The sequence below is a fragment of the Euleptes europaea genome, chromosome 7, assembly GCF_029931775.1.
Source record: "Euleptes europaea isolate rEulEur1 chromosome 7, rEulEur1.hap1, whole genome shotgun sequence".
NCBI lineage: Eukaryota > Metazoa > Chordata > Lepidosauria > Squamata > Sphaerodactylidae > Euleptes > Euleptes europaea.
The window spans coordinates 24027014-24049987 of NC_079318.1; the positions used below are offsets into that span (position 1 = coordinate 24027014).

Sequence of the window (22974 nt, forward strand, 5' to 3'; positions counted from 1 at the left end):
GCGGATGCGGCGACAATGGAGGGGTTAAAGGTTGCAGAGCCAGAATGCGTGGGGGCCCTCGAGTTCTTAGCCAGTGTGTCCTCACTTCATCCCTGCAGGCAGAGGTAGCAGTAGCCGGCTGTAGAATCTGGCCATGCAGAGCAGGAGCAACTCTGGCGTGCAGCTGCAGGGCTACGCCCGCTGGTGCAACAGACCATCCTGTGCCACCAGGTGGCCGAGTGCACCACAAGTTGGATGCCTGCCTGCTTGCCCGTGCCGGGGGGGGGTCATCTGGGGCAGCTGCCTGCTTAGGGCTTGGTTGGCTAATTTTTAAGTTGATAATTTTGTATGGCCCGCGAATGATGTTATAAATATCCAAATGGCCCTTGGCGGAAAAAAGGCTCCCCACCCCTGCCATAGGGGTTTCAAGGCAAGAGATGTTCAGAGGCGGTTTGCCATTGCCTGGTTCCATGTCCCGCCCCAGTATTCCTTGGAGATCTCCCATCCAAATACTTGCCAGGGTCAAGGCTGAGGGTGTATGACTGGCCCAAGGTCACCCAGCAGGTTTCCATGGCTGAGTGGGGATTCGAACCTGGGTTTCCCAGATCCTAGTCTGACACATTAACCACTACACCATGCTGTAGCTTGATCTTGTCAGATCTCAGCCGCTAAGCAGTTGGCCCTGGTTAGTATTTGTATTGGAGACCACTAAAGCTAACAGCAGGGTTGTTATGCAGAGGAAGGCAATGGCAACCCCCCTCTGTTAATCTCTTGCCTTGAAAGCCTTATGGGGTTGCCATAAGTCAGCTGTGACTTGACGGCGCTTTGCACATGCAAGTCCACCTTGAGTGGCCTTTTTTGCTAAACCGAAAAGTCCCAGACTTTCCCCCCCCCCCGACTCTCCTCAGCACCCTGTTAATGTTACCCCACCATGCCTCATGTCTTCTCGTTGGCCTCAGGACTGCTAAGGCTACCTGGCGCTCTGTATTTTAGATCTAAATTGCTGCTCTATTGCTTGGTTTTTAAAATGAGCTGTATCTGGTCTATCTGTATGAATTATTTTAGCATAAACGCCTTTGAACGATAGAACAACCGGGGCAGAACTATTTTTCATATATCGATAAATGGCTCGATAGAATGAAATGTACACAGGAGCTCGCAGCAAATGGCACCTTCTGCCATCACGTGTATAAGGTACTTTGCTGAGCAGCTGAGTTGGTGAGTGACTAAAAGCGTGTGACTAAAGGCACTGCAGAAGGAGCATCACCCACGCAGAGCCTTTTTTTTAAAGTCCTGGCGCGCGCGCGCACACACACACACACACACACACACAAACAACCCGGAAAAGATGTGCACATAAAGTTTGACCGCTAATATTGGGCAATTGCAATTTAGATAAATCACAATATGGTCAATTTTGTGTATGTGTGTGTGTTAAGTGCCGTCAAGTCGCTTCCGACTCATGGCGACCCTATGAACGAAAGCCCTCCAAAATGTCCTCTCTTTGACAGCCTTGTTCAGATCTTGCAAATTGAAGGCTGTGGCTTCCTTTATTGAGTCCATCCATCTCTTGTTGGAGATGGTCAATTTTAGTCCATTATAAATTATTTGAAATTTTTAATTAGGAATGCTTTTCGGTTGAGCGGCTAAATTTTTTGTTTTTTTTACCTTTTGTATAAACGACACGTGTGTTTTTACGGGCTGTATTAATAAATCTGAACCCGGCAAAGATCACATGAAATACCAGGCGAAACCACCGACCGCCCCGTCGCGGCTCCATCGGGCCCATCCGCAAGGCGCCTTTCTGGGATGCTTTCAAAGGGTTTCCGAGGTCCGCTTCTGACGTCACAGCAGCAGCACCGCCCCCCCCGCCCGTCCGCTGATTGGCTGAAGCGGGCGGGGGCGGACGCAGAACGCCGCTGTTTGTGTTTGAACGTTCCAAGCGGGAGGGCGGGGCGAAGCTCCCGGGGATCGTTCCATCCGCGGTTGGAGGGCGACCCCGCGGGGCAGGCCGGGCCGGGCCAGGCCAGGCCATGGTGCCGTCGCGGGGCGCGAAGAGCGAGTACATGAAGCGCTACCAGGAGCCCAAGTGGGAGGCGTGCGGCCCCTGCTACCAGGAGCTGCTGCGCTACCGCCTGAGCCGCCGCCTCCTGGAGCAGGCGCACCGGCCCTGGTTCTGGGACGGCTGGGAGCAGGACAGCAACGGCGGCGGCGGCAGCGGAGGGTCCCCCTCGCCGCCGGGCACGTCCAGCCCCCCGGCCGCCCAGCAGCGGGAGGAGGAGGCGCCCGGCCAGCCTGATCCCGGCAGGCTCGACGGGGCCGGGGAGAGCCGCCGGCCCGGCCCGCCGGGACCCCCGCGTGGATCCGGTATGGCTTGGGGCGCGGGGAGCCTCGGTCTCTCGGCGTGACCTTGAGCCGGGCGCTGGAGGGCTGCGGGAACGCGGAGGGGAGGCGGTGGGGATCCGGCTGGCAGGAGGGAGTCGCTGTGGAGCCGGGGGGGGGGGAGGGCGTCGTCGTCGACGTCCATCCATCCATCCCTCCCTCCGCGGGATGTTCATCTTTGATGGGGGGGGGGAGAAATCCTTCCCACCCCCGGCTCCGAACACATCGAACGGCTGGGCGAGGCTGCGTGTCCAGGAAGGGAGGGGCCGTGGCTCAGTGGCAGAGCATCTGCTTGGCCTGCAGAAGGCCCCAGGTTCAATCCCCAGCATCTCCAGTTCAAGGGACTGGGCAAATAGGTGATGTGAAAGATCCCTGCCTGAGACCCTGGAGAGCCGCTGCCGGTCTGAGTAGACAATACTGACTTTGATGGACCAAGGGTCTGATTCAGTAGAAGGCAGCTTCATGTGTCCGCTGTGCCTCCTGACTGTTGCAGAGTAGGAGGGTGCAGAGACCCCGCAGGCGCTTCACCACCGATTTGGCGACCGCCTCCCGCTGCCGAGCGTGGGGTGAAGCTGAATCGCTTAAACCATCTGTCAGAGAACAGGCGAGGGCGGTGCTGCCCTTATTTCGTCGCTTGCTGCTGAATACCCCCCCCAATAGATCCTGCTCAGACAAGGAAGCTGGAAGCAAAGCTCCCCCCCCCCACGTCATTTACGGATTTTGGGAGTAAAGCGATTCCCCCCCCCCTCCCCAGTTTATGGATTTGGGGGAAAATCCATTTGCGGACAGAGTTTGCCCCTGCGGGCATGGTGAAATTGAATCCCTTGTGCATGCCCTTTTCGATTGTTTCTTTGGTGCTTGTCGCCGATCCCCGTTCATTGACCCACTGTTCGTAAACAGGGCATGGCTCTCCGGTGAAATAAGGACATCCTATCTTATGACCACACAAAACCCAAAAATAATTGAATCAGTGGCAAGGTTCTTGCAGCTAGCAATCGGGTATCGTGAATGGTGTGTGGCTTTCCTGAATGGCTGATTTGGGATGGCTTTATCCAGTTTTATTTATTTGTACTCTGTTTTACCCAAATGTAGGTTCTTCCTGTTATATGCCAATAAAGGCTTGTGTTGTTTTGTGGGATTTGGGGAGCCGTCGGGCGGAGAGGGCTGTCACGTTGCAGTGATCCCCTCCCTTCCGTCGGAGGCACAAGATGCTCTCTGCCTCATCGCATGGCAACCAGCTGCTTGTTCACTTCAAATCTTCCCTCCTCTTCCTCTGCCCCCGCCTGCCCTCTTAGCCGTCATTTTGGAAGCCTGGCTTCTCTTGAGACACCCTTCATTCTCTTGCTAGTGGGGGGGGGGGAGACAGCTCCTTCAGACTCAGCCTGCTTATTTGCTTCAAAAACGGGGGCTAGCTTACTAACAGTGGCTGAATCCATGTTTTACGCTTCAATAATCCTCTAAATGCGGGATTAATCTCTTTCTATTAATGAGAGATCTGCACATTTGTGTTCATTAAAAAATTCTGTAGAAACGTCAGTATTATGTAATACTGCTGTCTCCAGGCCACAAAAGGGGTATACTAATATGCAGCCAGATTCCATGCAGAGTTAAATGTAAATACATAAATGAATGGGGCCAGACGTGTCTGATCCGGGGCTGCCAAACGTTTCCATCCTAGAATTTAGCGGCTTTCAAAAGGAAGGTGAAAAGTAAAGAGTTTCTAGGCTGTGAAGGGCAGAAGCGACTACCCTGGTGAAGTTTCGGCCATGATAGCATATTTTGTTTTTATTCTGTTGGCACAAGCGAAGCCAGCTTTAGAGAATGGCCTTTGGGATTTCAGCCAAAGTACCTGGATCTCTCATCAGCTTTGGAAAACTTTGGACGGCTGCTTCCTTCGCTGTGAGCATTTCAAAAGCCTTGAAAGGGTGTCAAATCCTGGCAGAGTCGCACATGCTGAGGGACACCGGCCTACCCAATAGGCTTCTGAGTCGCCCCATTACAGCCAAAACAAAGAGAAGACTTGAAGGCCAGTTTGTCATAAGACTTTTTGTTTTCAATAATATCTTGAAATAACTTACCCACACTCCTTTAAAAAGGTGGAAATTACCAATGTATTAAATGCATTTCGGCAAAGCTTCTGATTTGGTTGTGTTTATACCCATAGATGCAAAACGGTGAAGGGGTTAACTAGCATAGTTGTCTGTAGGCCAGAAAATCCAGAATATGTTTCAAATAATACACAGTAAACCCTTCTACAATCAGCAGGGAGCCATTGCCAGCCCTTCACAGCCTGTAATTTTTTGTTCTTTGTATGTACACTTGACAATATAATGTGTAGTGATCTTATAACATTGGTTGAGCCTATTGCCCTGCCAACTCACTCCCACGAGGGCTGGAATCTGTTCTTAAAAATGGAAGGTGAAATGCTCAGAGTGTGGCTCGCTTCACACAAATGACGAATGCGAGCAAATAATGAAAACAAGTGAAATGGTGGAATAACTTGATTAAACACTACTAGACCAATTTTCCTACTAATGAATTTTTGCTAAGGAAAGTTGCAGAAGCCTGACCCCAACGATGGAGCCTGTGTTGTTAATATACTGTGCTTCCTTTTAAAATATTTGGAATTAAATGTTAACAGAAATATAGCAATAGAAGAACAGTTGGTTTTATACCACACTTTTATCTACCTTTAGGAGTCTCAGAGCAGCTTACAACCGCCTTCCCTTTCCCCTCCCCACAACAGACACCTTGTGAGGTAGGTGGGGCTGAGAGAGTTCTGAGAGAACTGTGACTATCCCAAGGTCACCCCAGCAGGCTTCATGTGGAGGAGTGGGGAAACCAGCCCAGTTCACCAGATTAGTCTGCCACTCATGTAGAAGAGTGGGGAATCAAACCCGGTTCTCCAGATTAGACCCCACCACTCTTAACCACTACACCACGCTGGCTGAGATGGCCCCTCAACCTCTTGTCAAACTGGTATCTTGGAGGGAAAGATCTTTCCTGTATACAACTTAGGTTGTGCAGCAGTGTTCTTGTTTTTTGGCCTTCTCTGTTGCTTCTCATTAGACGACAGCCGTTTCAGTACCTTGACCCTTTGCCTTGAAAACAAGGCTGTTTGTGCAGCATGTGCCGGATTTGCCCACAACCACTTAACTGTACTGGTGATGCTCACATAGATCCATAGCTGCTTATGTAAGTTGTTGCTATAGTTTCCATGCATCTTAAACACTGCATCATCTTCTTGTTCTTCCCCCAGTCCCCTAGAAAGGCAGTAACAAAGGACTTGCAAAGCCAGCCAGATTGGCGTGAAAAGGAGCGAAAGTCCTCTTACAAGTCCCCCCCCCCCCCGCAGGCATTCGTGATCTGACCTCTTGCATGGAGAAAGCACCGGCCCTTCCGCTACTTCTCTCCTGATCACTGATGCCCGTCCTTTGCTGATGTGTCCACACCGCATCTGTCGCCTTGGTAAAGGAATGTTGTCTTTTCCGGGGCACCAGGTTAACGGAAGAGGTACAAGAAATCTGATGCCCTGTCGCAGCCGGTTGGCATGCAGTAGACTCTGTGCCAAGCCGTAGTTAATCTCAGCTGCAGTGTGGATGAATGTAGATAAGAACTAAGTAACTGAGCAATGCTAACCAGTGGCCCTGTTTTCATACGCGAAAGCTAAACCTGTTTCTGACTCTCTCCAGAGGAAGAAGAGCAAGAAAAAGCGGAAGGGAAGGCTGAAATCAAGGAAGCTGAAAAGAGGTCTGCAGGGGAAGAAAGGAACGATTCAACAGGTCGTCGGCCTGGCCGGTCTCCAAGCCGCGGTGCCTTGGCCAGCCGAGGGGACGGACGACGAGCGAAAAGCCCTCAAAGGACAGAAACACCAAAGGGAACAAAACACCCGTTTGCTTTGTATGGCTGGGGAGAAAAACAGACTGATACGGGCAGTCAGAAAACTCACAATGTCTGTGCATCTGCTTCAGCAAATGAAGTAAGCTAACTTCAGCTATGCGCTTATTATTTGTTTGCTTGTTTATTTATTTATAGCCCGCCCTCATTCCCTGCCAGATGGCTCAGAGCGGGTAACAAGACTTAAAATTTTTTTTGAGTTCTTGTCCAAAATCTCTCCCCTCCCCAGGTTCCCCATCACCATCCAGGCTATTTCTAGTCTCCACATTTCATCTCTCGGCCTGCATAGTTTCTACGGCCTAAAGCCAGGGCTCTCCTTATGTCCCTATGTGCCATTATCATCTTGTTCAGCGCATGAGCTGATAGAGAATTGACCAGGCTGCTGCTGTCTCATTTTCATGTCTTCTGCCTATGACTTCCTCCCCCTCTGTCTGTGTGCCCTGGGCTGCTGGTAGAGATCGGAATCAGAGCCTTTCTCCCTAACTGCCTGCCCCAGGGCACCCTTCATGGTCATTTTGAATTCATGCTCTTCAGGGCGCTGCCATTTCTGCCATGCTCCATGATTGGAAGCCTGTTAAAAAGGAGCCTAGTGTAGCAAGAGTTCATTTACCCCACTGAGGCACTTGGGTATATAGGACCATAGCTGAATGCCTGATTTGTCTGGGACTCAGTATGTTATAACTGAGCCCCGTGGCGCAGAGTGGTAAGCTGCAGTACTGCAGTCCAAGCTCTGCTCACGACCTGAGTTCGATCCCGACGGAAGTTGGTTTCAGGTAGCCGGCTCAAGGTTGACTCAGCCTTCCATCCTTCCGAGGTCGGTGAAATGAGTACCTAGCTTGCTGGGGGTAAAGGGAAGATGACTGGGGAAGGCCCTGGCAAACCACCTCGTAAACAAAGTCTGCCTCGTAAACGTCGGGATGTGACGTCACCCCATGGGTCAGGAATGACCCAGTGCTTGTACAGGGGACCTTTACCTTTTACAGTATGTTATAGAATGGAATATCATAGTTCTGCCCTTGAAATCAGAATGATGTCAGTCTATACATACCTATACTTCTGTGTTGACCACAACTGAGAAATATTGAATAAGGATACAGTTCTGAAGCTAAAATTTCTAGTCTTCTTTTTGCAGATTACATTGAACTGTGCTTGCTGACGCCGATTTAATGCAAGGTGTTTTTTTCTCTCTGTTTCTGGCTGCCATTTCAGTGCTGCTGTGGAAGGAACTCTGCTAGAAACATGGCCTATTCCTTATCTGAGGGAAAGAGTAATCTTTATAAAAACAGCAGGCAGTTAGCACCAAGTGCCCCAAGACAGAGTGAGCCCAAGTTTAGCAATGGCCCAAAGGGTTGAAATACTGACGACTTCATCATGGTAGGCTCTTGGGACTTGAGTGACCTTGAAAAGCTGTAAGTTCTAAGTGTTGCTCATTTGATATGTTGGATTTGATGAAGTTTGTTATACTTCTGACAGAATTATGGAAGAAATCTTAGAAACCAACTGGGCTACTGATTAAGCCAACGTGATTTTATGCAGGCATAGACCATCAAAACCCTGACCTGGATAGCCCAGTTTCATTAGATCTCAGAAGCTAAGCAGGGTCCATCCTGGGTGGTATTTGGATGGGAGACCACCAAGGAATACCAAGGTTGCTTCTCAGAGGCAGGCAATGGCAAACCACCTCTGAACATCTCTTGCCTTGAAAATCTTACAGGGTCGCTATAAGTCAGCTGTGACTTGACGGCAAAAATAAAATTAAAAGACCATTGAAATCTGGAACACTAAGCTTGCCTGAATAGATAATTGCTATTCAAAGTGAACAGGTAAATAGGTGGGGGCAATTACTACAGAAATAAAAGAAATGGCATCTATAATAAGGCTCATTCAGGAGCCAAGTAATTACCCCCTTCCCTGTGCTCCTGTATGGTGATTAGTAGATGAAGAAAGGTATGCGAACACTTTTGACATAGTTTTTTGAATGCTTGAATACCATATGAATGCAGGCAGAAACACTGAACGTTAAGATCTGCCTCCTTCATTAGTGTCTTCAGGCTGACTTCATGCCATGTGTGTTCATTAACCATGCAAAAGACTGATTGGACATTGGCTGTATATGAAAATTGCTTTGAAGCTGGCATATAATTGGCCAATGCACATCATATTTGACCACTCTTTCTAATCCTCATTGACTTTTCAGTCACTTATTCCTGCTGTATATATGGTTGTGGTATCCAGATTCAAGGATATTGTAACATTTCCTCAGATTTTGGGTAGTGACCAAGTAAGGTCCTTTTGGGGAAGGATGGAGAGAGAAGTGGTGTTAAAGGTGATTCAAGCTGGTGATGGATTTGTCTTGCTCGATAGGGAGCCAGCTTGGGTCTTCTGAAAATATACATTAATGTGAGTGCATGTATTCCTTGTTGGTTATGTACTGGCTCCTCCATTCCAACAAAGAATATGTCCACCAAAATCTACTTGCAGTGTGAAATTTTTAAAATATGGAATAAGCTTTGCTTGAGGAAATGGCCTGCTTGCTAGTAATGGAGCAGATTCAAATCTGTTGCCTTTATTAGCAGATTTTTAAAAAGTATATACATTTTATGACCATTAACGGCAAACACCTTTTTATTTTTGTTTACGTTTCCGGAAATTATATACTATTTTACAAAACTTTGCCACCAGCTTTGCTACCTGTGGAAATTTGTCCTTAAGGAGGATATTGACTCTATAGGCTTCAAGATAACCAGTACTCTTTTTCAAAAGAGCCTAGAATCTTCAACCGATCCTTATTATAATAACTGCACCTAAGAAGGACATGGTCCAGTGTTTCTGGTTCTCCACTACTACAGGGACAGATAAAAGCTGCTGAATATCTTTAAAGCTGCTTAGAATCTTGGCTGCTATACTGTAAGCCAGTCAACTAAAGAACAACTGCAGCATCTGGTTTAAGCTGGATGAAATTTTGGTGGCAACAGTTTTGTATGAGAACGGAAATACCAGTGGTTGTTGGTTATACAAGTCTTGCATTTTTAAAGTGTCAATTTAAATCTTTTACATTTCTTTTTAGATAGAGGTGTATGCTTTTGATATTAATTTTAATTGAAGGACAGTACGGTTGTACTATTTGGCAAAGGCAATATGTCAAACACTTCCTTTCCATTCTACCTCACTAGGGATATAGGAGGACTTTGCAGTAAGACCCAAGTTTCTCTGGAAGGTTTTGTAGATTCCAATCAGAATTAAAGTCTTTTGCTGTCTGCCCCCCTGCACCTACTCCCTCAAAGAATGTCAGCATTTTAAAATTTAGCAAAATATATTAACCTGTAGCAATTTTCTTAATTGCATAAATTGCAAAAAGAGTTAGGATATACCCTGTTTTTACTGCAATAGCCCCACGCTAGCCTGATCTCGTCAGATCTCAGAAGCTAAGCAGGGTCAGCCCTGGTTAGTATTTGGATGGGCAACCTCCAAGGAACACCAGAGTTGTGATGCGGAGGCAGGCAATGGCAAACCATCTCTGAACGCCTCTTTCCTTGAAAACCCTACGGGATTGGTGTAAGTCAGCTGTGACTTGACGGCACAACTTTTGTTTTATAAACAGTCTCTTACTGGGGAATAAGTTTTCAAGGGGACCAACATAAGGCACCTCAAATCCACAGACTGAGAGAATTCTTCACGTGGATTCCCTTAGCAAAATAGCTTGCAAGTTGCATATTCTAGAAAATCAGCTAACACTTAAATATCTCTGGCAGATTCACGAGTCGGCATTAAGAGCCAAGAACAGAAGGCAAGTAGAAAAAAGAAAGTTGTCTCAGAGGCGGATTCACTCGGCAGAAGTAGAAAGAACCTGGAGAACAAAATCCTCTGGCCCAGACAATCCCTGGATGACTGAATACATGAGGTGCTACTCAGCTCGAGCCCGGTGATTCACAGCTTGATTGGACTAATTTTTAACTCCGAAAATGTTTTCCAATGCTTTCAGGATACTGGTGCAAAGCCCCAAAGTACTTATGCAAGGCTTTTACAAAAGGATTTTCTAGCAGTTTGTTTTGTTATTTATATTTGGGTTGTTTCTGTCTGCAGTAAGCGGAACAGATGGATCCATTCTGATGGGAGATGTATTTGCTAATGTAGCTTCCTGACAACTTCTTTTAAAGAATGTGTTGCAAGAGGTATTTCTATTGACTTCTGGAGGACTTCTGATATCTCTGGTTTTTTCCAATGAACATGGGTTTTTAAAACTCCCTAGTAGAATTTCTTGACTAACACTGCCCCCTTATATTGATATAAAATTAAACCCTGATCCAGAGGAACCGTCATCTTTTAAGTTACATGAAAATCTATAGGAAGCAAGTTAAATTGTAACTAATTCAAACTTTCTATATTGGGTGGCTACTAGACAAAGACTCTACAAAGAAGGTTGCTGTAAAAATTCTTTGAAAGGTGTTAATGCTGTTGCATTTTCATGTGATGTCGTTCACACTGGAACAGTGGCCTTGTGATCTGTCTTCCAGTGCTATAGGGTGGCTTTCGAAGGACTTCGGTTACAAGAATGTGACATCCACTTGGTTTGATGGATCAAAAATTGTGCAGGCCTACATGAATAGCCAAGAGTCTTGCATAGCTAGCTGTTGGGGACTGTGGGTTTGAAATACTACAGGCATTTTGAGGATTTTGAAACTTTTCACAGTTGAGAGTGACTTCACATTTCAATTCCAGTTTTGAGTTCTGTGGCCATTTGGATTTGTCAGTGTCAGTGAAATAGATTATAATGTGCTGTGACTGTATTTTAAGCTGCATTTCTTTGCTGTCATAAATCCACTGTACCAAATGACCGATATAGACAATCATTAGCCAGTAGCGGTGGTCTGTTCAGTGACTGATGGTATAATATGGACTTATCACTGAACTGGAATGTGATGCATTTTTAATGCTTTATCTGGATGGACTAAAATGTATTTCCTAAACAGCTTTGTTATAGTTTTTGGAGATTGACATTTTTATCAGTTTCTAAAATTATGAATTGGACTTTACTACTAGTCTGATCTAGCTGGTGTGTGTTCCGTGTGGTGCATATAGGACTTGAATTGACAGGGCAAATTTGCTGTACTTTTCCAAAGCGAATAACATATTCCTGTTTTCCCGGCAAACAGGTCTGTATAGGTCAGAGGAAGAAGCCATTGACAGTCATAGAATGTGACAAACACTGGTTAATGCTTAGTGCTTGTATCTTTACTGACCTTTTGAAAGCATCATGCTCCAAACTGCTGATTTGCTTTAAATAAAAATTTAGTTTGTGTATACAACACACTTAAAAAACCTTTATGGCCACAATAACAGAATCTCTTCCAAGAATGTTGTGTCAGTATTGCGACATTTGAGAGGGTGGCTTTTCTGTGCAATTGGTATTGCGCTCTGAACACATCTCAAGAATTTTGTCAAATTTGAGTTGTGTTGCTATCTCTTCTTCCCAAGGATCCATCAGGTACTCTGCCTAATGAGGACAACTCACCCCTTCTCTGGCTGCGGTAGGTTTTTGGCCTTTTGCTAATTTTGGCTTTTACTCTATCTTCACATGCCCTTTTTTCATGGAACAGTGGTATCTTGTACCCTTTGTCTTTCTAGTTCCATATCTCCAATTTAGCTACAAAATTAAAGCACTGCTTGGATTTTGCAGGAGGATTTGTAACACTTTGTTGCACTGACTAGTCTCATTTTTTTTTTTTGCTCCTGTCCTAAAGATCTTTTTTTCTAAATGAAAGGCAGCATTAGAAACTGGTTAAGAGATTTTATTTTTAAGTTCCTTTAACCATCTAGCGAATCCGAATTAACTTCCCACAAGGTCACAAGGTTTTCAACAGGGTTGTGGCACTTTACTCCAAATGAATCTTTTTCGTGTTTTAGGATCCTTTGAAAATTAATAGAATACATGTAACTTATACCAAAATTCTGCATATGGTTTTCTGAGAGAACATACTGGGTGGTTTTGCACATACAGCCATAGGGTTGCGGTTGTTGTTTAAACATACAATATGTTTTGGCTGAGCATCTTCACTGGGATTTATGAGTGCTATCCTGAGTACACTTAAGTCACTGTGACTTACTTATGAATAAACATGCTTTAGAGTTGCCATGTTGGCAAAGGAATGGGAGAACAGCCACCCTAACGCATCAGTACATAAGCATATTTGGAAAACTGGCTGCTAATGAGATAGTGGTAAAGATCTAAAGTTAGGGACTATTTAATGTTTTTTGTACAGTGAGAGTACAACACAACTGTAAAATTGAGACAATGGCATGTTTTTTTTGTTGAGATCTCTTTAAAAAAAAGTCAGTGAAGTTTCACCATACATTTGTGGCTCTTCTGCCTTCACCACCTCTGAAAGACAGATCGGTGCATCCTTCAGTTGCCAAATGCATGGAGCACTCCAGGTCACAAATGTTGTTTTGATAGTTGCAGTAAAGTAACAATATCATTTTCTTATCTGCTCTTTTGGTTTGATAAACTCTCAAATTGGTCTGTGATGGGAGTGCTAACTGAATCACTGTTGTGGAATATAGAAGTAGGGCTGTGTGTTTTTGTACTGTTACATCTTTATACCACAATGTTATGAACACTGAAAGATCAGATTTCTTTTTAAGCGGCTATGTTTATGAACAATAGTGGGTTAGATCCAGCATGAGGACCATGCAAGGATTGCTGGTTTTCATAACTTTCCCTTCTCCCAAGCAGCTTTTTTTTTCTGGGGACAAATGTGGAATAATATTCCATGTGGGATAACAACCATATGGGTGGAAGGCTGTGGTGCAGAGGGGTAGGGGGCAAAATTGCTTTGTCCTTTCTGTGAATCTCCACTCAAGGAAGAAAGGAACACGGCCCACGCTCTACGGGGGTCCCATAACCCTAGCAATAAACTATGCAGGGAAAGGGGAAAGCAGAATGATTGATTGTCAGAACCTTCTGCTGATGGATCATGGGATCCATCGCAGTGACTAATTGTTCATGGCTACAAGTGCTATTTTACTGAAGTTGGTGTTTCTCAAGCTTGTTGAAGCACTCTCTAAACTTGGAGCACCCTTTTCATTAGGGGACCAAGCAGCTGCAAGTTGGAAGGATGCTTGAATTGGAGCACAAATTTAACACTGGTATTAGAAGCCATCTTGGGCTCTCTTAAAACTGGCCAGGGAAGGAGTCTGAAAGCTCCTACATGACATGTTCACTCCTTGCTGTTTCCAACATTGGCATGGAATTTTTTCCTAGCTGTAGTATCTATTCTCTACTGCTTGGAAGGAAGAGCCTTTGGCTCAGCCCACTTCAGAATCCTCTCCCTTCCTGAGAACTTGTGTTCTTCTTTGCGATGCCATTTGCCCCTGGCGGAAAGGGACCATCGTACAGTTAGAGAACCACTTCCTTTAAGCAATAGATACTTCAACCTGTTCAGAGCCATGACTTCTGCATTTTTATTCCAGACTGGCGCTGAAAAATAACTTCTTGGTGCTTCCATGTGTCAAAAGGGAAAGTACTGTTTTGAGCTAGGATACAAGTGGGAGCATAGAAATATCTACTAGCTGTATTTTAATGTTTACATTTGCCCCAGAACATGTTGGAGTGTGACCTTGAGATGAGATGTGCAGGTAAGACTGCATGGGAAACATCTTGAGTATCTTTTTGGCTTTAATACAGAGAAACCAAAATACAGGTTAGGGCCCATGGGAGCAAAGCCATACAGGAAGTTTAACTTTGCGCCTGCGTGCAATCCTTTGACAGGAAAAGGGGGTAAAAGATAGGGGTGAAACAAAGCTCCCTCACTTAAATCTTGTGAGCACTGAAATCACTTTAGAGAAAAGTGGGGGGGGGATTAAGCTTGAAGCAATATGTGACTTAGAATGTTTTCAAGTAGTACTCATTTTTATAATATTGTACGTTCTTTATATTGTACGTTCCTTAACTTTGTACATGTGAATAAAATGAACTCTAATAATACTGTGTTGAGTAGAAGATTAAGCAGGTTGAGTCTTATGGATGTATTCAACAGGGGTTCTCTAAAATTGAGTTGCATCGGTTGGTAAATAACCAGCTTCAAGGGAAGACCACCAAACCACTCCAGGAAGCTAAGGGCCAGCTAAAGCCAGACAACGGGATCCTGAAGTGCAAAAAGCATATATATGTATATATATACACACACACACAGCCCCCCAAAGCATGAGTAGCATCTACTAGTAGGAATTATGTTGAATAATTGTCATGTTACATTCAATACAGGTAAAAATGAATTCAAGATTGATTGTACATTTATCCAGGTACTGGTCCCCGGTTTCATTTGTTAAGTGAACACCACATTGGATCTTTCTTACAAATAGATGCACACATGTGTATATATACAGCATATGTGTTCACTGTTACACATGAGTAGGGCTACTACTGAAGAATATATCCTGAATTATTACATAGTGAAATGATATAAACTTTTCAGGATCCACTTGCAAACTCACTCCATGCTACTCACATCAATTAATGTTGAATCCTTATTTCTCATATGTAGCATTTATGAATATATAACATTAGTAACCAACAGACTACACAGTTCATGGTCATTTTGTACATTATGTGAAGGCAAATTTGCTTTTGAGCTTTTTCTCCCAGCTCACCCTGTTCCTCCTCCTCACCCCACAACTCATTTCTAAAAGAGCTACAGCCTACTCGGCGTTTCATCCCACATTTGAGAACCGCTGTTCTAGAAGGGGGGAGAATCAGAACATATAACACCTACAAGGAGTTCATGTGCTTGTCTTCAGCAGAGTCAAGCTGCAGAGCCTTTTTAAAATCATGATTTAGATAGTTTTGTGCTTCTTGGTGACGGTGCTAAAGCAAAAGAATATCTGACTGCATATTTGCTTGCACTGTAAAATTCTGGGGGACCATCTTTGTTAAGATACACGCTGGAGATAGTAAAAGTTTAGACAAGATGGCCCTGGGCCTAGGGCAAGGAAGTGTAAATTTAATTCAATCCACCCCCCATCTCTTCCCCAAATCTGCTGGATTGTTAAAAAGAAACCTGCAGTTAAATAAACTTTATTTTATTTACTTTTTAGTAACATCTCAGATGACATTAAGCATATAGTAAAAGTTTTCCGGCACTGAACCCATGCATTTGAAACCTTTCAATGCACACTAATACTGTGTAAATGCACTTTTATTTTTAGATGCACTTAAATGTCAAGACCAAGTACATACTGTCTTAAGGCTCAACTGTAATAATGCTCCTTAAGCTCCTGTAGTCTTTACTTGTGGAACAAAGCCAATACAGAGAGCAATCCACTACCCTTAAGTCACATTGAAAACACTTCCGGTGTTAACACCCACTATCCTTTACAAATTCTCTCACCACCATATTGTCTCAACTCACATTAAGTGGCAGACATATTTGCAATAGAACAAGCCGTTTCTACCCTTAGGCTGGGGTGAAATTAGCAACAGGGAACCAGATTTCGTTTCTGTGCTGCGGTGTGGGCAGAGACCATCAATGTTGCATCTACCCTTTGCCCCATTACAGAAGAGACAGCCTCTTGCATTGCAGTTTCAATTCCTAGCATTGTAGACCACTGTGGTATTTGTTCAACAGCAGTATCCTTTATAGTGTGTTACTGTAGTAGAACATGAGAAAGCTATTCTGGAACAAAGGGTAGAAAGCCCAGAGTGAACATCCAAAAATGACATCTTTTAAATGTGGAATGATTCATCCCTTCCCCTTTGTGTGTGTGTAAAGTGCCGTCAAGTCGCAGCCGACTTATGGCGACCCCTTTTTGGGGTTTTCATAGCAAGAGACCAACAGAGGTGGTTTGCCAGTGCCTTCCTCTGCACAGCAACCCTGGTATTCCTTGGTGGTCTCCCATCCAAATACTAACCAGGGCTGACCCTGCTTAGCTTCTGAGATCTGACGAGATCAGGCTAGCTTGGGCCATCCAGGTCAAGGTCCCTTCCCCTTTAGGCCACCCAATTCAAGAAGAGAAACTGGCAGTAAAATAGTTCAGAAGGGAGCTTCAAGTGATATGTAGCAGAAAAGTTAGCGTCTAGGAAGACACCTAATAAGTTTCTTTGGAATTGTTTTTGACACTAGTGTATGAAGCATTCAAATGTACACAACTTTGAAACACATATACACAAAAGGTTAACCAAATAATATTTCTTGAAAGCACCTCTGAACCATTACATAAGACATCCATGCTATGCACCCCATATATCCATGCGACGAACCAAATATACACAAATAACACATGCAAGCCACTTGGTTTTCATTGCTTAATTTTAAATTGAGGTCTAAGGTAAGGGTAAAGGTCCCCTGTGCAAGCACCGGGTCATTCCTGACCCATGGGGTGACGTCACATCCTGACGTTTCCAAGGCAGACTATGTTTACGGGGTGGTTTGCCAGTGCCTTCCCCAGTCATCTTCCCTTTACCCCCAGCAAGCTGGGTACTCATTTTACCGACCTTGGAAGGATGGAAGGCTGTTGGGATCGAACTCAGGTCGTGAGCAGAGCTTTTGACTGCAGTACTGCAGCTTAACACTCTGCGCCATGGGGCTCCTATAAATTGAGGTCTACAGGACTTCAAATTAAATTTCTCAAACCCAATGAAGTGTAGTGTGCTAACAAGTTTCCTTTAAATCTATACTCTCTACCTTTGTTTGAATCAGGCTGTTTGCATGAAGGTCTATCTCAAAAAGCACTCCAGAGTCTAGCCTATGTGTCAATTAGTATCCCCTCTGCAATCTCTATAATCTACTTAACTAGAATGGGGGGAAAACCTTCCAAGTGGTAAAGCTTGTCCAAATGCTGTAATTTTAAACTGGCATAAAAAGGGAACCAACTGAAAAAAGTTGAGCAGACCTGAAAGTGTGAGCGCTCTCTCTCAAACTCAAATGTTTTTTTTTGCAGAACAGCACCAGGAAGGAGGCTTAACCCTTTCCCTGCAGACTATTTTTCCATAACAAATTAAAAATGGCCCACAGAGAAAGGGTTAACCAGTATTTTCTGACACTGCTCTACCCTGATTCCCATTCCCACACTGCTGCCTTTCAGCCTCTTTTCCCATCTTGGAAGACTGCCCAGAGTTCAGACAGAGTTCTTAACTTATGTTAATGTCAAACTTTGTACTCTCTCATCCATAACTCAGTCAAGAAGTGTCAACAATTTAGATCCACAGTGAATGATACAAAATATACAGGTTTTCTTGTCATAACTCAAAGTCACACTGACACTTCAGATCTCTTGAAAATACCTCACACAGCCTCATCGTTTCAGGATTAGCTGTGGGTCAAACAAACACAGATGTTCTTCCAGTACTTCAAAAGCTACTGGAAAGATTTCCAACAGGCCAACGATTACACACACACAAAAGACAAACATTTACAACCCCAAGATATGTCAAGGCTTCCAGGTGAAGCTGTGTATGATTTCCAGATGACAAATATAACAATTCCCTTATTAGATACCACAAAAGCAGACATTTTCCTTTCATGTCACAAAGATCTGTATAAAAAGTAATTTTTGTGCACAGTTGCTGAAATCCATCTGCAATACTGTAGTTTAATTGCTACCAGTTACATTTCTAGATTACAGATGCTAACTGCATGTTGTAAATATTGTATGATTAGACCCTCTTCGAGTTACAACATAAATTATTTGTTACAGAGTATACCTGAACCGTGTTACTTACAGAAATTGCTTTAATTAAAAAAAATATCAGAATGGCAATTCACAACCTCAAACACTGCACTAGAATGACACCCAAAACGTACAATTTTCCTTATGCTCTAGGATGTAAAAAACAAGACACAAATAAGAATCGTCCAGGAGGCCAGATCAGACAGAGAAAAGCTGTCAGAGTTCCCAACTGTATAGCCTACGCTTGACAAAGTGATTGAAAAACATTTAATAACTGTCAGAAAACAGGACAACTATAGTTCAGTAAAAAAAAGTCTTTTTTCAATATGGCAGATTAGTAAACTTACGACCTAATCATTCCGCCCCACCCCCCAAAATAAATCATGTAAACGCCTTGTACAATGTGGCAAATAAGACACTGACAGTCAATGCCAGTAGCTTTCAACAACTCATAAATAGTAGCTATTGTACAATAAAAAGGAACATGATAAAGTCTAGTACACAAAATACATTTTAGGTCTTATGATTTAAAAAAAAAGCTGTTAGTGCAATATTATTATGTCAGTATATCATGCTTTGGAAATTTAATGTTGACTTTCATATATACAGGATACAGCAATGTTTTAACTAGAAGTAAACAAAAATATGCAACATAAAACATTTACGTACAGTATTTGAGTCTTAATGTCTGCTGAATTAGATTTTCCTTTTTGCAGCCTTGCTGTGACATGTGCACACTTCTGTTTACCATTCCACAGTATTATTTTTAAATACCATAAGTAGTCTCTTTTACTAAATCAAAAAGCAGTTCTAAAATTGCAGCTCTTTGAAGCCATGGCAGTTTCATTGATCATCACTTGCAACAAAAGCTGGGGAAAAGGTGAGAGAAGAACATCTAAGCAAGTGTTCACAAAATCATACAATACATAAGAACGTAAGAAAAGCCATGATGGATCAGACCAAGGCCTATCAAGTCCAGCAGTCTGTTCACAGAGTGGCAAACCAGGAAGTCCACGAACAAGACGACTGCAGCAGCATTATCCTGCCTGTGTTCCACAGCATCTAATATAATAGGTGTGCTCCTCTGATCCTGGAGAGAATAGGTATGCAACATGACTAGTAGCCATGAATACCCCTCTCCTTAAGAACATGTCCACTCCCCTCTTAAAGCCTTCCAAGTTGGTGTCCATCACCACATCCTGGGGCAGAGAGTTCCACAATTTAACTATGCCTTGTGTGAAAAAATACTTCCTTTTATCTGTTTTGAATCTGTCACCCTCCAGCTTCAGCAGGTGACCCTGCATTCTGGTATTATGAGAGAGGGAGAAAAGCTTCTCCCTTTCCACTCTCTCCATACCATGTATAATTTTATAGACCTCTATCATGTCTCCCCTTAATCGCCTTCTTTCTAAGCTAAGTGTTTTAACAGCTCCTCATAGGCCAGTTGCTCTAGCCCCGATCATTTTGGTTGCTCTTTTCTTCACCTTCTCAAGCTCTGCAATATCCTTTTTTCGGTGTGTTGACCAGAACTGTACATAGTATTCCAAGTGTGGTCTCACCATAGATTTGTACAAAGGCAGTATGATATCAGCAGTTTTATTCTCTATTCCTCATCTAATTATGGCCAGCATGGATTTTGCCCTTTTCACAGCAGCTGCACACTGGGTTGACATCTTCATCGAGCTATCCACTACCACCCCAAGATCCCTTTCTTGGTCTGTTGCTGCCAGCTCAGATCCTGTCAGTGTATATGTGAAGTTAGGATTTTTTGCCCCAATATGCATCACTTTACACTTGCTCACATTGAATCTCATTTGCCATTTTAATGCCCACTCCTCCAGTTTGGAGAAATCCTTTTCAAGCTCTTCACAGTCCGGTTTTAACCACCCTAAATAATTTGGTATCATCTGCAAACTTGGACATCTTGCTGTTCACCCCCAGTTCTAGGTCACCGATGAACAGGTTGAAAAGCACCAGTCCCAACAGATTCCTGAGGCACCCCACTGCTCACATCCCTCCATTGTGAGAACTGGCCATTTTTTCCTACTCTCTGCTTCCTATTTTTCAGCCAGCTTTCAATCCATAAGAGTACTTGACCTTTTATCCCATGATATCTCTGAATTCCTTCTTCGCAATTATTAATGCAGGTCTGAAACAACAATTCCAAACGATACAAACTAGGTCCAAAAAGTAAGGGAATTAAAATGTATTCTGAGGTAACCGATGCATAAAATGGTCTCAAGCAAAAGTTGCATCAAGACTCTTGTCTTACAAGTGTACGTATAAGAGAGGCAAGGCTGGCAATTGTGGCCAATTTAAACGTTTTATATCCCACACTACATTTGTAAAAAGTAATGAGGTTACAACAAAAAATAAAGCCACATTATTAAGATCTAACAAGATAAAAACAGCAGTATGAAACAGAATACAATTAGTCCCCAAACCCTACCCCAGTGTGGTGTAGTAATTAAGAGCGGTGGTTTGGAGCAGTGGACTCTAATCTGGAGAACCGGGTTTGATTCCCCACTCCTCTACATGAGCAGCGGAGGCTAATCTGATGAAGCAGGTTGGTTTCCCCACTCCTACACATGAAGCCAGCTGGGTGACCCTGGGCTAGTCACACTCTCTCAGCCTCACCTACTTCACAGGGTGTCTGTTGTGGGGAGGGGAAGGGAAGGTGATTGTAAGCCGGTTTGATTCTCCCTAAAGTGGCAGAGAAAGTTGGCATATAAAAACCAACTCTTCTTCTTCCTATACAGACTACAATAGCTAATCCACACTATAAAAGCCACAACAGGAAATAATGACTTGGATTCTAGTGAACTTTTCCACTAATGGTGGTATTTTCTTTACAGCACAAGTAGACCTGTGCTAACAGAAGGGACCTGCATGCCGGAGGCAAACACTAGTTAACTGTTAGAGAATTACCTAGGACGCAGCACAATAAAAATCAGAATAAAAGTCGTCCATCAGCTGTTCAGATATACTGGTAAAATAAACATATGTTCACTTGGTGCCAGGGACCCAGCTGAGGTAGTAAGTTGAAAAAGTGAGGTGCCACAACTGGGAGTGCCCTATCTCTAGCTGCCACCCACCTTACTTTGGATTAAGCAGGGCCTCTGAAGAAGATTATAACTAGTTTATGAGTTATTCTCAGAGCAGTCCTTAGGATATCTTTGAAGCCCTACAGCAGTCTGACTAGGGGAACAACCAGCACTTTGAATTACACTCTGAAGTTACTAGTAGCCACTGTCATTATTTGAATACCAGCAAGATATATTCCCTATTGTCTGTGCCACCTAGTACTCTTTCTACTGTACTTTAAGCCAACTGAAGCTTGAAAGACTCTTCAAAGGCAACCCTGTATACAGCACATCACAGTCATGTAGCTTAGATCTGATCAGAGCATGGATAACTAACTGTTCATTTGCAAGTACATGCCAAAGGGATATGTGATCTGAGAAGAGAGCTCCTGTGATAACTCAAGGCACACATTTACTCTACCAAAAACCACACAGACTGCTTAAAGTAGTATAACTACTTTATGAACTATTTTTCTGCTTCACTTTTAAGACATTTCCCATATTTTATTTTAACCACCTGAAGCTTTGCGAATCATTAATAATTAGTTAACTATGAAGCAAAGCAGAAAGTAGTTAACAAACTCTTCAAGCAATGCAGAAAAACTGAAAACTACCTTGCAACCACTGGGTTTGACCCAGCTGAAATTTTCCATCACCAGAATGGAACTCTCTCTCCCCCCCACCCACATCTCCATGAAATACTGCTCTTAGGGGATGGGGGACCAAGAGGAATAACATCGCAGTCTGGATCCAACCACAAAACAACAACAACACTAGCTTACTGGATACACAGCACACTTTCCTGCATCTGCATTTAGAATCACTGGAGAGTCAAAGCATTCTAGCATTTGATTGCTCAGCTCCCAATCACAAAGCAACATACAATTGTTTTACCACTCAGACTGCTGTCCATTTGATGCTGAGGTGCTTTCTACATAGGGACAGGCATGTTGTAATTTCCATTTTGCTGCCAAGGCTGTTAATATAGTGTAGCAGTAATGGGTCTCCTATGTGACATGTTTCCCCATCGTCTCCCTGACGGTTCCCGCAGCAGTGGCCACTGCCCCCACCCAAGGCTTTTGAAGTTGTTGTTTTCTTAAATCGGCAATTGCATATCAATATAGGGGGTCGCATAACTGAATGTGGGGGTCGTGAAAAATTTGGCAACAGTAAAAGGTTTCTTTATGATATATTATTAGTAAATGTTTGATTTGTACACCTATTTTATATACCCGGGGCCGCATAAAAATTCTCGGGCGAAAAGGGGTTGCGAGTGGAAAGTTTAAGAAGCCCTTTTTACCTCACCAGTCTGGGCCATAGCTGGAGGGGCACCAAGCCAGCCCTCCTGAAGTCTCATGAGATAAGCCAAGGCCCATGGCAAGCAGCAGCCCCCAAGTGTTAGCACCCTGGGACACCTGAGCAGCAGGCAGGGCCCTCCCCCATAGCCAGGTTCAGGACTGGTGTGGCACTGTGGCAACCAGTAGGGTGAATGGAGAAGGGTAGAAGGCAAACCAAGTCAGAAGGGGGGGATTAAGAGATGAGAAAGAACTGGGATGTGCCAAATAGAAGAGGCGTGTGGCGTCAATCTGAAAAAAAATGCCTAGGAGCCAGTGTGGCAGGTTGAAAGGAAAGGGGGGGGTGCTTCCCTCCTGACTAGAAAGGCTTTGCAGCCAACGGGGGCTGCTGTAGGAGGCCATGTGGGTGGGGTGTCATATAGGCCAATAGGAACTGGAGTCTGGTCCTGAACACCACTTTACCTTCTCTCAAACAGTATGTAGGGTACTGATTAAATGTAGGATAATTTTCTCCCCACCCTATTTTTAGCACTGTGCAGATGTGGGGGGGGGGGAACTTTTCTAGTCCAAAGTTGTTTTAAATCTTTGTCTCTTCATCCCAATCTTCTGACTTTTCTTGGAAAACACCTGCATTTTTCCTTTGCAGGTGAGTATCTCTTCCTTCTGCACATTCA

The 22974-nt window shown here is 44.0% G+C and overlaps 1 protein-coding gene across 1 annotated transcript; it reads left to right on the forward strand.

The window, feature by feature from the left end:
• Positions 1-2012: 2012 nt before the first annotated feature.
• Positions 2013-10398, forward strand: CCSAP (centriole, cilia and spindle associated protein). The gene is made up of 3 exons (XM_056853609.1): positions 2013-2346; positions 6054-6340; positions 10011-10398. The coding sequence occupies exons 1-3, from the start codon at positions 2013-2015 to the stop codon at positions 10182-10184; spliced, it is 795 nt and encodes a 264-aa protein (XP_056709587.1). The 3' UTR covers positions 10185-10398.
• The last annotated feature ends 12576 nt before the right edge of the window (positions 10399-22974 follow it).

Coding starts and splice junctions, on each gene's coding strand:
- CCSAP (XM_056853609.1), top strand. CDS start 2,013: ATGGTGCCGTCGCGGGGCGCGAAGAGCGAGTACATGAAGCGCTACCAG. Junction 2,347..6,053: donor GGGACCCCCGCGTGGATCCG/GTATGGCTTGGG, acceptor GACTCTCTCCAG/AGGAAGAAGAGCAAGAAAAA. Junction 6,341..10,010: donor CATCTGCTTCAGCAAATGAA/GTAAGCTAACTT, acceptor TATCTCTGGCAG/ATTCACGAGTCGGCATTAAG.